The 14,383-nt window shown below is 41.3% G+C and overlaps 1 protein-coding gene and 1 long non-coding RNA gene across 2 annotated transcripts; one reads left to right on the top strand and one right to left on the bottom strand.

Moving 5' to 3' along the window:
• Window positions 1-173: 173 nt before the first annotated feature.
• On the top strand, window positions 174-2,621 carry LOC109516846 (uncharacterized). Its single transcript, XR_002168432.1, has 6 exons — window positions 174-306; window positions 633-715; window positions 1,519-1,580; window positions 1,915-1,959; window positions 2,197-2,234; window positions 2,481-2,621. It is a non-coding gene; the product is annotated as an uncharacterized LOC109516846 (long non-coding RNA).
• A 552-nt stretch (window positions 2,622-3,173) lies between these two features.
• Window positions 3,174-8,687, bottom strand: best4 (bestrophin 4). Its single transcript, XM_019871637.1, has 10 exons — window positions 8,617-8,687; window positions 6,305-6,386; window positions 6,063-6,216; window positions 5,490-5,590; window positions 5,179-5,412; window positions 4,942-5,096; window positions 4,750-4,827; window positions 4,454-4,687; window positions 4,227-4,381; window positions 3,174-3,446 (listed from the first exon to the last, which is right to left on the bottom strand). Exons 3-10 carry the CDS (start codon window positions 6,212-6,214, stop codon window positions 3,263-3,265), a joined length of 1,293 nt encoding a protein of 430 aa, XP_019727196.1. The 5' UTR covers window positions 6,215-6,216; window positions 6,305-6,386; window positions 8,617-8,687; the 3' UTR covers window positions 3,174-3,262.
• Window positions 8,688-14,383: the final 5,696 nt, after the last annotated feature.

Genomic DNA, 14,383 nt, shown 5'->3' with positions numbered 1-14,383 from the left:
AAAACCATTGTTTCGTAAATTAGCAATGTGATCAAATAAAAATGTACAAAGCGACACTAACATTGACGAATATAATATTTAAAATCCAATAAGTAATACAAAATACAAACCATTAAAAATATGAATGTAAAAGGAAATTTATGTCATTTGATTTTGAGGCCGTCCCACTTTTCCCCACAATGCACAGCGACAGAGGGTATATTTTTGGCACGTGACTTCCGCTCTCTCCTTCTCGCTCTTGATCCTGTGAGATGTCTTACACGTGGTACATGTCGTCCATGTCGAGTTCTCGTACAGCTGACCTCGGTAGGATTTTCACGCGTTACAGTTTGTGTAAATCGTTTCCCGTCATTATAATGTTAATTTTAATATGCTGTTTGAATTGTGAGCATAAATAATTGTGACGGAACTCGATGCACGAGGTCGGCACGATGCACGTGAGCGATTTTTAAGGAATGCACCGCTAAAGCTAAAGGTTTCAAGGGCTCTTGTGCTAATACTCGCAGTTAAAATACTTTGAACATATATTAATGACGTTTTTGTATAATATCCAGTATTTTAAACGTCGGGGTCCTGCAGTCTTTCGTGATTGACCATCAGACCGGCTTTGAATTCAAACTTGTTTGTTTCAGGGATGAGGGCCTCCCAGTGGAATGAAATCAGAGCCGTAGACGTGGGATGAAACGAACAAACTACTTTGTGTCCTTGGAAATAGGTAAACAACATTGCTGTAAAGACCAGAGTAATACGTTTAAATTGGTTTGTGACAATTGAAGGCATGCATTTCAAACTTGGACTCCCAACTTCCCAGTAGAGTGAGACACCACCTATTCGAGATTCACCATTTCTGGAGTCTCTTTTATTTGCGTGGTTTTTGTTTATGTAGAACCAAAAACGTCATAAGATTTTATGGAAGTTACATTTACCACCAGAAGATTCCATTAGTTCTAACCAACTAAGCTAATTGTGAGGTTGAAGCCAAAATTAGAGTAGTCAACTTGTCCGGTTCTCCATTGGCAGTTTTGGAAGTTACGTTGATCAGATACTTTATGTGAGATAAATTTTAAGTGCTCGGATAAAATAGTTAGAATCCCCTCACCAAAAATGCCAAATAGATAACGGCATTTTTTTATATCAACCAGCACACAGTCAGCTGCCCAGGCGACGTGTCTGGCTCAGTGTTACTGTGCTGGAAGAGGAAGTCCCTGCACATGTCCTCAGCCCCACAGGTTCTGTTTTAGAACCTTCTGTTGCTGAGTGGCTGCAGGGCGAGGCCCGACGAGAGTGGCCCGTTCCTGGACCCTCGCCGGAACGGGCCTAGTGCTGGGCCGCACACGCATCTCATACGTACTGCCATTTTGGACAAATGTAGCCTCGGAAAAGTTGCCTTTGAATACTGTCACAAGGGTTGAGTGATGCCTGTTAAATACCACTATTGCTGCCCAAACATCTTCCATGTCTGTGAGGTAACATCAAAGTGCAAGTGGTTTCAATTAGTGAGGTTTTTTTGTCTTGCAGCATTACTTTGCAACTGCTGGCCACGTCGCGATATCAGTAGTGACTCTCAATTTGAACTCAAGGTGAGTTGTACATTGTATTTGTCATTAGGCATGGGCCAGTTACCAGTACTAAGGTAGATCACATACTTAAAAATCACCCGTTTCAGTGGGACCTGCAAATATTGAAACATATATCTTTGAGCTGTAACTGCATTACTGTGCGATTTTGCTCAATTACCATCCCATCAGAATCTGATACTGGCCCATGCCTACTCGTCATGTGTGCGCTGATGTCTTTCTAACACATTATGCAGACTTAACACCATGGTGAACTTTCACACTTAGCACACCAAGTTGCGGTTGCTCGTTAACTTTTATATGGACATACTTTCAAACTCTATTCCTCTGTCCCCAGTGGTAAATGCAGCAGTTGACTGGCTTTGGGCAGGCCCGGCTTCAGGTGTGTTATGTTTATTTATAGATAGATATAACCCCAATCATATACTGTCATGCCAGAGACCACCCTCTCTGCTGTGGAATCTTTGTATTGGGAGAAAAAGCATGAGGACTAACCCAGGTTGTGTAAAATCCAGTTTACCAGAACCTAAATGCAGCCCTGAGACATTCCTAATGTATTTAAATGCAAATGTGGCGTGTGCTTCACTCTCCCTTAAATGTCTGCTTTTTTTCTCTATAGTGACTTGGGCCCCTGCTGACTGGGGGATTCCCTTTCAGGTGTGTGCGCCCGTATTTTTAATATGCAGATGTAAATCCCCAATCGTTTGCTCCCCATGCCAGATACGACCATCTCTGCTGTGGTGTCTTCATATTGGGGTAGAAAAATGTCGGGACTTGGCACAGGTTCATGTGAAATCCAGTTTACCAGAACCTGACTTTAAGCCCTGGAACACTGCCAACGTTTGCTTTAAATGTCAATACGAGCCGTTTCCCTCTCCCATAAATGTTCGCTTTTCTTTTTAGTGATTTGGGCTAAGTGTGGTGATTGGAGACTCTTTCCATACTCCAGAGGCGACTTGGATTGTGCTGTTTTTTTGTCCTGTCACAGATTTTTTTTACAAGTATGTCTTGTATCTGTTAATTAAATTGAATGTGTCAAATGTTGCATTCTTTCATTACTTCAAATGGCAGCTGACGTATAGTGACCTCATCTAACCTTGGAGCAAATGTCAGTAAAGTTATTTCTATTTTAGCTAAAACGATTGTGGGTCAGTTGAACCCTTTTTATTGCTTATTTTCACACACAGGAACTGAGATGTTTGAATTGTGGGAAAATTCATCAAAGGGGAAATGAACCCAAACGTTTACTTAAGTTCTGTCCAGTCCTACTCGTCGTGTAAACATGGGATTTTGATTAATATTGCCTTTGTGGACTACGAGTTGAGTGGAAAATCCGCCCGTTTTTGTTCATCTCAGGGCCTGCCATATTGCCCTGTGCAGTTGACTGAAAATGACACCAGTTTCTCGGGGCTCTGGTTACAACCAGTCATGGCTCAGCTTCAGGAAACAGGTGAGCTGTGATGTTTTCAGTTCGCAGAAAGTGGCAAAATGGCCCACCCTTGAGATGACTAAAACGGGTGGATTTTGCTGCTTAACTCATATTCCACAATCACAATGTCTTAAAAGACTAGTGGAGGTGCGTAGAACATATTGCTGTAAAGAAAATGGAATTGACTTCCCATTTAATTTGGGTGAAATCAATTTTCAGTGTTCCAACAAAATGGTGGGCTAGTGTAGATTCTGCTTTAACCATCTTGTGTAAAAGGGATCTCATCCTCCTGGTTGACATCCTCCATAAAGTTATGTGTCGACACATTCATTAACGATGGAAGGTTGTGCCCCAGCCGGAGGCAGTCTTTATCCTCCAGTGAGGAGCCCCGTCGAGGCAAAGTATCAGGCTGCTCCAGCTCTACATCCTCCAGGCTCATCCTGCAAATATGACAATTCCATTTTAGATCGAGGATTTGGACGGTTATACTAATACATAGCTACTGATACTAATACATAGCTACTGATACCAATCTAGTACAATATATTTGACTATGATATCAATACTTTGATGACACAATGTGTTTAGCCTGATGATGGCCAACATAATGGATACTAGCAAGATGCGGGATGATTGCTGGCCAATGATACCAGTGTTATGCACTAATAATTTCATAAAACTACCAATTATTGTCACACGATAAGATATTTGGGCTGATACCAATGTGATCAGGAAGTGGTATGATAGTCCATCAATACCCATATGCTTATCAAAATGCAGTATTTTGGAGGTATTATTTGATGTACTATTCAGCAGGTGATACTAATATCGCATTATGATATTTGACCAATGATATCAATACTGTCATGATACAGATTGTTATGTGGTTAAGGATGCTCCAAATTTTCGCATGATCGGTCTGATTTCAGAACTATAGTAGCCCACTGAACTCTCGCTCTGAGAGAGGATTGGAATCAGACCGTTAAATTTAAGTCTGATACCTGAATATCGATACTGATAATATCACAATACTGTATGATCTTATAATTTTGTCCAAAGACGCTGATATCTTCATATTTTCCCAACAATCAAGTTATCATCGTACAGTATTGTCATTTATTGTCAACAATGTGACTAGCGATGCAGACAGTATCAAGACATGAAAATGTCATGACACCTGGCTAAAAATACAGATGACACAATACGAGGACATGACAGACCTCATATCAAAGGTGGAGCCTTTGAAAGCAGGTCTCAGGCGGTCCGCTGCAGTGGACATAGTGTAAGGGATGGAGAAATGTTTTTGGGCCCAGTGCTTGTCTTTCTCTAGTGGTGCCAGGTTCTGGTACATGTCATCCACAGCCAGCATGGACACCTTTAAGGACACAATGTCAGCACCGTAACACCTCAAAAAAAAGCAGAAGTTGTCGGGATAGAATGCAAGCACCTGAATATTTCTGTCAATCAGCTGGTTGGTCTCAAAGTCGTCGTCATCCTCTCCAAACGGGTTGATGATCAGCTCTCCCACCTTGAGCCATCCAACATAGAAGAAGAACTGCAGCAGCGTGAAGATGGGCACGTAAAGGTCAAGCTTGTGGTCCTTGTAGCCTTTTTCCGGGTTCAGGAACTGGCGTCCGACGACGCAAAAGGCGAAGAAGGAGTAGACTGCTAACGTCACCACCTGTATAACGAGACAGTGGAGCCAAACAAAGACGATGGAAGGAGGAGGTGTGGTCGTCTCACCTGAGTGTAGACCAGAGGGATGCTGATCCAGTCATAGTGGAACAAGAGGCTGCATTTGGCCCGATAGTTATTCAGCTCCTGCAATGACAGCCACGAATGACTTCTCAAGGGAATCCATTCAACAGGACAGAAAATACATACGATGCCTGACAGTGGATTGTTTCATCTGAAGAAGAAAGTAAAGTGAATCACATCCATGAGGAGTCTCAAAGCGATGTCGTCCCTCACGCGGGCCTCTTCTCTCGCTCTAGACGCCAGGTTGGAGAACCAGGTTAGCGGCATCCAGTACTTGTTGAAGTCCGAATGCAGCGACTCCAAAATCTTCAGCTCGGGTGATGTCATGAAGCCTGAAGACAAAATTTTTTTTTTTTAGATTTATACAGGTGGGCAACTGCCTGGATGTCAAACTGGTGTTTGCGTGGCACCTACCAGCCTCCACCACGTGCTCCAGCGTGGGGAAGCGCTTGCGAACTCTGGTGCTGATGGAGCGCAGGATCAGCACTGATGACAGATTGGCGTATCGCATGAGAGTGCGCCGCAACAGGCGACCCCTCTCGTCGGCTCCGTGGACGTTCCCAGAGACCACCATCATGAGGTTGTCGGGCAGCGGGAAGCTGGTGTATTGACCCCACCAACGATTAAACGCCAATGTTACGTAAAATCCTGCAAGATAGTTAAAGATTGATGCCAATGTTTCTATAGTCCGAGATAGAAGGTAGGAATAAAGCTACTCTACCTACCAAGAACAAAGAGAACAGGGATGAAGCTGGTGTTGGTGAACTGGTCACAGTAAAGAACGAAACGCTCAAACACATCCTGCTGCTTGGGTGTCAACATCAACCTTTGTGTGTTCAAAACATCAAAACAAACCGGAGTCAGATATCGGTAGATGATGAATTGATACATATAACAATGAACCAATAATGTGATTATATAGGCCAATTGTATATTTGAACAAAGATACCAATAACACTGCAATATGATGTTATTACTCGTCTTTTCCAACAATACACATTCATCACAAAATTGAATTTTTTTATTTAGCCAACTATAAAAATAGGATCCCAATATGTTGTTATTGGGAAATGTAGCTAAAAAATACCAATAAATATAGTCCCATGATATTTTGCTGACGATACCAATGATATCATTACACTTAATGATATTTTGACCAAAAAAAACAAAATTGTCACAAGACAGTGTTTTCACAATATTTGTTCAACCATAACAATAAGATCATGGTGTGATGATACGATGCTGAGCTCAGGATACCAATTTTCTCACGTCACCAATAATATGAAGATATGGCCCACCTGTAGAGCGCACTGAAAAAGACGTAGACCCCGCAGAAGAGGAGAAACTCCTTGTAGAGCAGCTTGTATATGCTGCCCTTCCACCTGAACAAAAGCTTGGAGAAGCCTCCAAACCTCACGTTAGCCACCTCAAGAGTGTATGACACAGTCATGCCTGTAAGAGCGGGATGGGCAGAGGTGGTGGGGGGCTCAATATCAAATAAAGAGGGCCATTGCATTTCACAACGCACCTGGATGCTCACCTGCAAAGGGGACGCTGGAGCTGACGAAAAGAGGCTCTTTGCTCTTCTGGTTCCCAATTTAAAGCCTCTCCTGAGCAATCCCCTTGTCATAACACACCTTTATTTTTAATTGATGTGCTGGGAACATTGTGCCAAAGACAACTTCCACACAAATCAACCTTATCACCGCTCCCTCCGCGACACCAATGTTCATAAAAGTGCTGTTTGAGGCCACAAACGTAAGGCAACATAAGCTAATGCTAATGATGAACTCAAATGTGTGTGTGTGTGCGTGCGTGTGTGTGTGTGTGTGTGTGTGTGTGTGTGTGTGTGTGTGTGTGTGTGTGTGTGTGTGTGTGTGTCACAAAGACAATCTCATCGCACCGATATGAATATGTTTCAGAATGATTTGTCGCATTGTCCATCAGTGAGATAAGAGCAGTGCAAACAAGAACGCTAGATCACCAGATTGGGTCTTGGTCAGTTTCGTGGCAGCGGTTCTCTGCTCATTTATTTGTTTTTCACATGGCTACATTCACTTATGCTGTAAATCATTCGTGCTTTGCTTTTAGAAAGACATCTCACGCTCATTGGGATGTCATGCCAACTTCTCTTTCTCACCAATTCCAGGCTAAGTATTTTAAAATAAAATAGAGTGGAGCAAAACTATTCACCCTTCGTAGAGACCTGACAGAGACTTTTTTTTTAGCAACTTGTCGTGTGTGTGTGTGTGTGTGTGTGTGTGTGTGTGTGTGTGTGTGTGTGTGTGTGTTTGTCTGTGTGCGTGTTTACGCTCAAAATTAATTGAAGACATTTTGACTACAGCTCTGCTTAGTCGAAACTTAATTTTTGAAGGGCGTGCCACGAGTTGTGGTTACACTTTTATAGCCTATCCACCCTTTCTCCTAATTTAATTTGTGAATCTACTTCAAAGTCCCAATTTTTGACAACCCCCCTCGCCGGAGGGACCACCCCCGCCCTTCGACTTTTATCCTCTCTCTTTCGCTAAAGCTTGCTTCAAGTCATTTTGAAGCATCTTACTGAAATGTATCCTCCGGGAAAGAGTTCGCGTGTTGCTGCGTGGGGAGACCGAAGGGGACGTGTGGACGTAATCATGGTTCAAAGATGCACGCATGTCTGAAAATGTTCACCACTAGATGTCACTCGTGTGCTAAAAATGTGACAGTTCCTAGCAGCACATTTTCAATTGGGGGGTAAAAAAGGCAGCAAATCTTGACTTTATCGCCATTTGTCATACAGTATAACTATCTTCCGAGCCTCAGTTCCTGTAAGAGTCTGACTCCCTCAAATTGGAATAGAAGAGGAAAGAATATACACAGCTCTGTTCAACTACTGATTTTTTTTTGATGTAAAAAAAAAAAAAAATCCACCATTAATGTGACCTTTAACATGCACAACACGAATGATTCAAAAATAATTTTTCATTGGGGAAATGAAAATAAATTGATACATTCTGGTCACACTCATTATAATGTGGCCGTCGAATTCAAGGTTAAATGGGAGTCAACACACCCCTCAATTTGAAGTGCCTCTGATTAATCCCAAATAAATATCAGTCGTACTAGTGGACCTTTTCCAAACGTTTTATGCATTCTATCAGAAGCCTGAAGGCTTTGTGCTGACATTGACTGCTAATTTGAACTGTTCATAATTCATTTGACCTTGCTTACGGCTACAGTTCCAGCTGAAGGAAAAACAGCTCCAAAGTATGACATTGCCATGCCCATGCTTGGCTGTGTGTAGATTATTCTTTTGGCGACCAGCGGTGTTGTGTTTGTGTATGGTCCGATGAAACCAAGGTTGAACTTTCAAGCATCTGCGAGAAAACAACTACAGAAAAATGGTCCTTGAGAGTTAATCAGAAGCAATTCGCGGTAAATGGTGAGGGTTAATAAATTTCAATGTGATCATCACATTAATAGTGGAAAAAGTTTTTAAATGGTTTATCTTTGACCCATTCTTTTATATCACAAGAAAACCGGCATTTGTCAGGTGTATGTAGACTTACGATCGTCAAGGTAAGTCTGAATACATCTTGCAAATCCGCTAATTAATATTTGACTTCTTTGCTTTCGCGGGTATCAGCAGGGCACCAGCGTACATGCAACATTGTGTACATGCTTCATATTATGGGATGGTATTTAAAAAGTGGATATGGAAGATCAGTCTAAGGCAACTGAATGCACTCGGAGACTATTTTGACTTTACTTTCTGCATTTGCTGAAGGCAACGTTATTCCCATACAGTGACTGAAATGTCACAAGCCAAGCAGAGAGAAATCCACCTGGGCCAAATGACATTTGCTTGCTTACCGTTATTTGCTGGCTTTCTGAAATGCTCACAGCCTCTGCTCTGTTCTCCTTGACATCCCCTGCGATCTCTGAAAAACATCCACCGACTGAGTTGCTGTTATTTTTAAAATAAGAACCTTCAGAACTTCTGATGTCACAAACCTTAACTGTATTGCAGCGATGCATGGTGTATTACACTGGTCAACAGCAAATTTTAATCAGAGATGGCGTTTGGTGTCCTTGAACCTATTTTGACACTGATTTGAAAAATGCCATTACTTTTTATGTAGCACATCAGGTTTTAGAGATATTTCCAGTTTTTTTTTCAGTTTTTAAGCTTTGTTTCGGCTTTTAGTAGTTTTTTTTCCTCACGTTGTTATACTTAATGCAAAAAAACCCAAACCAGTATGTAAATGTTGGTGCTCGTGCATGTGTGTGTGCGTGTGTGTGTGTGCAGTTATGCCATGAGTTTGCAACTCATGAGGATAAGCAATCGAGAACATGAATATTTATAAGATATTATTCACTTTCAAAGAGGTTGTCAAGATTCTTACAGTAGTGCACGCGCACACACACACACACACACACACACACACACACACACACACACACACACACACACACACACACACACACAGTGCCCTCCAAAATAATTGGAACAGCAAGGTCAATTCTAGACATTTGGGTTTCAGATCCAAAGATGTCTATCTGCCAAAAGTTCCGAATTCCAGCTTATAATTACATTACGTGTTAAACGAATCAATACACAGCACCTTTTGACACCAAAAGTATTGGAACAGACATTTTTTTTTAATTAAACTAAAATGTGAATAATTAAAAAAAAATATCACCGCTCACCACTCTGCAAAACGATGAACAAAGAGTAGATACGGATATACGGGTTAAATTATGTACCTTTTGTCTTCTCGTGGAAGAGCAGTTGATTGTTCTGTTTCGATGCGAGGGTGGCATGGATAAATATAAATCTGTATTTTTTAATCGAAAATAATAGGGGTAGAACAAAAAAAAACAATTTGCATCGGAAAGTCATTTGTTGATTGATGCGAATGCATTGAATCGAACCGAATCGATCCACCTTAAAATATACCAAGATGCATACTGAATCATCTTTGATTGGATGGATATATCTCAGAAGGAAATGGCGCATTTACAGAACTGACAGGTTCATTTCAATATATGTGAGCTGACAACAAAAAGTTATTGCATCATAGCCCTCTCCAACCGAGCGGTACCTTATTGAATTAAACAAAATAAAAAAAGAAGCTTTAAGCTCTTTAATGCCCCTCTCTGTTGACGCTGACTGCCCAACTCAACAACAATCCCCCCCCCCCCCCACAAACAACTGTCTTCTAAAGAAAGGCCCCGCTAGTTTAATGTTAATATACAATGGAAAACATGTGTTGACATGCTAACCATTAGCATCAATAGTCTCAGTTTTTAGACCCCTTAAAGCAAATGATATTTCAACAAAATCGGGCAACACATTACAGCATCTTACAGTCAGTTGTGAAACTATTCTTCTTTGCATAACTGTATTATACAGCCCCAGCATATGGTGCAACGCAACGAATTGAATTGCAGCATTAAATCGTGATGCACAAACTGTTTTTTTTCTACATTCTATTTAATCATATTTTGACTTTTATTTTTTATTTTATGATTGATTTCATAAAACACAATATTAATTGTGCTATTTCCTTTTTAAAAACAAACAAACAAACATATTATGGGCTGACGAGTTAATGGCTCATAGTGTCTCACTGTAAAAAAAAAAAAAAAAAAAAAATGCCGGAGATATTATTGGTAAAATTTTATTTCTGCACTGCTGCATAACATGTCTACTGTCGTTTCCTATGGTTTGAAGAAGTTGGGAGCGATGTGAAGATGACTGCATATATTTTACTTTTAAATCACCTCTCGCCAAGGTTTATCGGTACTTTCTATGCAATAAACCCCTAGTGATGCCGTGGTGATGACCTCACAGGAAGAACGAGGAGAGAGAGCGAGACAGAAAGAGAGAAGGGGGGTAGGGGGGGGGGGGATTCGGGCGGGTTTTCATCTGTGATCCATGGGGCGCATTATTGCAAATGTGTCTGCAAGTCTGTCAAGTTACAATGCCATTAAAGCAAGGGCACAGTGGACATCCCCCTGCGATACAATCCATTCAAATTTCATAGTAACGCATCGATAGCGTGTGCAATGTTTTGGAGAAGCACTTTAAATTGGTTATCATTGACATGGTCCGACCTTGTCACGGTCGCTACGGATCGAATGGGATCTCTTTCTACCTGCCCGCCCGACACACTTTCTCACGCGATTCAATTTAAATCTCTGTACAACTATTTCATTCCATTCAAACCCACTCCAATGAAATCCAATCTCATCCAACTAACTGACCAATCAACCAACCGACTGCCCAACCTCAGTTTATCTTTATGGTTACCAACCCACCACATAAACAACCTTTCTTGTTCACCCTACTGTGAGAGTAATTTTAAGAGGAAGGAGAGGAAAGGATAAGAGCAAAATTAAAATGATAGTTTAGTTTGTGCCCTCCCGCCTGGAATTTGGCATTGCTCGTCTTTGTTATTCTCTCTCTCTGGTTCTTATTCTAAAGCCTCATGATAAATCCTAAAGGTAAATCCCTGTGTGTAAATATATGCTAATGATATATCTCCAGGCAACGTGTGTGTGTGAAGAGGAGGAGCTTTGTACTATTTTCCCCAGGAAATCAAGGTGAGACATTTGGTTATAAACAGCCATCCTTTAATGTGAGATTATTCAGTAGACTTGCTGCATTAGTAACCTGAAGAAAACAATTTTGTGGATTAAGCTCTCGTTATCTGAAGTGGGGAGAGCCGGAAGGCAAAATTAACACTCATCAAGAGAGCATGAGAAACACTTTCATTTGTAATCCTCGTTTTTATCCATATGCAACACAGGGGAGGGGTCTTTGGTTTACGATGAAGTTCTGTGGTGACATAACATGAAAGAGTGCTCGACTTGGAATCCGGAATCTGGATACAGTACTCATGATTTTATTTTCTGCAACCACCTGACAAAATAAGGTTCAGTAAATTCGTGTTGCAGCTCCAAAAGAGGAGAGATGTGGTGTTGGTTTTCAAAACGTACACTTTATGAATGCTTTTCACAGCCTCAACAAATAAAGACACGTCCTTCTCCGTTCCCGTGCCTTCTCTTCTGGTTCAAAGACCGCCTCCGAAAAAAAACGTAAATTCACGATTAATTCAAAGACACTAAGAAAAGCAAAAATAATACACCAAAAATAGAAAATCAAGCGAGGAAATCACAAAATAAATTCTATGGGGGGTTTGTGAACACACAACAAAGGAATAAATAACAAACAATTCTGACACAGTCCAGCCTCCTACATTCGACTAAAACTTCTTTTCAGTACAGTTTGGTGACATGTTGTCAATGATGTCAAAACGACAAGCATCTCTCCAGCAACCAGTGCCAATTTCTGGTTTTAAAATCTTGGACCCACTTGCCTCAAATTTAAATCCATACTCATGGAACTGATCACCGACCTCACAGATGATCTCACCTGAACGCAGAAGGAGCGAAATAGAATCCTCCCCATTTGCATGACCATATGTTCCAAATCGCCATTCCTCAGGACAAACACAAATGGTGACAGCGTACGGAATTGCTTCTCTGAAGTGACAGCTGTATATGAAGTTTGATGGAAGTGTTATTTAAATTCTAGGGAGGTGCTATAAGCGGAACGTTTGGCACACATAAATACTTGCACATGCCTGCTCCCACTTTACCACGCTAAGTACCGTGATCGTAATACGGCGGTGAAGAGTTAAGTTTAGAATAAGGTCAGCACTTATGGTGTCATTTCATGATCCTTTGACTTGCCCCTCGATTGTGTAATGAAGCCCACCGGCACTTTGGACCAGCCATGTAAGTGTTTGGCACATTGCACTTGACGTAAACTTGACACTGATAGGCAACGTTATCCTCATCCGGACAGGATAAACGACTATGTCTTTTACGGCCTATAGATTGCGGCTCTGATGTATCACGGCCGGAATGAATTTCCTCCCAGTTGCCCTTTTTCCACCTGGCTCCCTCTATACCGCTCAATACAAAAACGGCGACATCAACAGTCAGAGAAATCTCCCTGCTCTGTTTTTCAGCTGTCACACAATAAACTGTATTGAACGTATTTGCAATTCCAATAGTTTCAACTTGGGAGTTCACTGAGAAAGCTTTTTAATACTCTGGAGATTTGTTTGGATGGTAACAAAAGACCCCCCCCCCCTCCCCGCCCACCTGCTATTTACATTTACCTATCTGGCAGACTGTTTTATCAAAGGAGACTTCCAAGTGAGGTCCAGACCCAGGAGTAATCACTTTGTACTATTCAGTAAGACAAAGAGCGGGCTTTACATTTTGGGGTATTGTGGTAAAGGATGCTTTCAGAGATGATTAGTCCAGAGACACTTGAAGACATGGAGGGAAGTGTTGCTGGTATAATGCATTCATTCATTCGAGAATTCTGCAGACAGACTATTAAAAAAAAAAACGTTTTGATGTGGCATCAAAAGAACAACATGAAACAAGAATTTTTCACATTTTCTTTCCTGGTATTTATATACATCTGTGTCTGATACACAACTTTGAAGATCACACTTTTTGCCCGAAACTATCCATGTTTCATGTGAGTTTCAGTTTTTTGGACTCTGTGACTGACAGGTAGGGAAGAAGCTTTCCACAAGTCTCACAATTGAGCAGGTGTGCTTGAATGATCTTTTTCATTGTAGTTGCAAATGTTCCCCATAAGCTCTTAACATGTGACAGATTGCGGCGGTCTAAGAAATGGCTTGGAAATGGTAGGAGAACAGGTGTTTAAATGTTCTTTACTGTGATTTTCAGCAAATTGAAAAAAAAAAAAAAAGAAAAAAAGGAGAACGGCTACTGCTTTGGATAACCTTCGTCTGGCATTTACGCAACATTCACTTCATGTGCAGTCGGAGGTTTTATTCATAGCCAAATGAGCCTGACAGAGAAAATATCTGACTTCAATGCTACATCCGTCCCGTGACAACAGGGGGGTGGGGTTGTCATTCCGCAATATGCTCCTGGGTTATTTTTCCTCATAAATGATTTGTGAAGAAAAGTCTTTGTCAGACTCAGAGAGTTCGCTAAGTGCAAAATTACTCGCCCCTGTGGTTGAAAATCCATTATGGTGTCGATTGCCGACACATGCCAGCTGGTCCTAATTAGCATTGGCAAACACCTCCCCAATCCCTATAGAAGGACACGAGAAGGCATGCTGGGTCGTGTGCTAAAACCCACACTCGGAGGAGCAGTTGTTGAGACAAATTAAATTGTCTAAACGGAAGCCGGAGAACTGCTGCAAGTCAACGCTCGTATTTTTTGGGGTTAATAATTAGTCACAGTCGTCCACAAACTTGGGTGTAATAATGGCGTCCTGCTGAGTCTTGGATCCCTAAAGCAGATGTGACACAAAATATTATAAAACGGAGTTTAATGAGCAAAGTTGGCATGTAACACATCAAACTCAATAAGTAGTGATGCTGTGAAAAGCATTGACGACGACAGGATGACGTGGAGGAAACAAATATACGGTAGGCACAATGTCGGCGGAACTGTTTTTAAATCGGTGTCGGCTTTAAGGTTCATATTTTTGATGGAATCTGAGACAGTCACATATTTAGTTTTCTGGTGGCATCTATTTTTAGCTGGAAGGGATTCATCCCTTTACAATGGT

This window comes from Hippocampus comes, unplaced genomic scaffold, assembly GCF_001891065.2.
Source record: "Hippocampus comes isolate QL1 unplaced genomic scaffold, H_comes_QL1_v1.1 scaffold217, whole genome shotgun sequence".
Lineage (NCBI taxonomy): Eukaryota > Metazoa > Chordata > Actinopteri > Syngnathiformes > Syngnathidae > Hippocampus > Hippocampus comes.
Note: the sequence above shows the minus strand (reverse complement) of the source record. Positions and strands in the feature narration are given on the sequence as shown.

Bases quoted from the DNA above. Each gene is read 5' to 3' on its own strand.
- best4 (XM_019871637.1), bottom strand. From the start codon at position 6,214: ATGACTGTGTCATACACTCTTGAGGTGGCTAACGTGAGGTTTGGAGGC. The intron at 5,591-6,062 runs GTGGGCCATATC...GAACACACAAAG, and splicing joins TTTTTCAGTGCGCTCTACAG to GTTGATGTTGACACCCAAGC. The intron at 5,413-5,489 runs GTAGGTAGAGTA...ACTATCTTGCAG, and splicing joins CCCTGTTCTCTTTGTTCTTG to GATTTTACGTAACATTGGCG.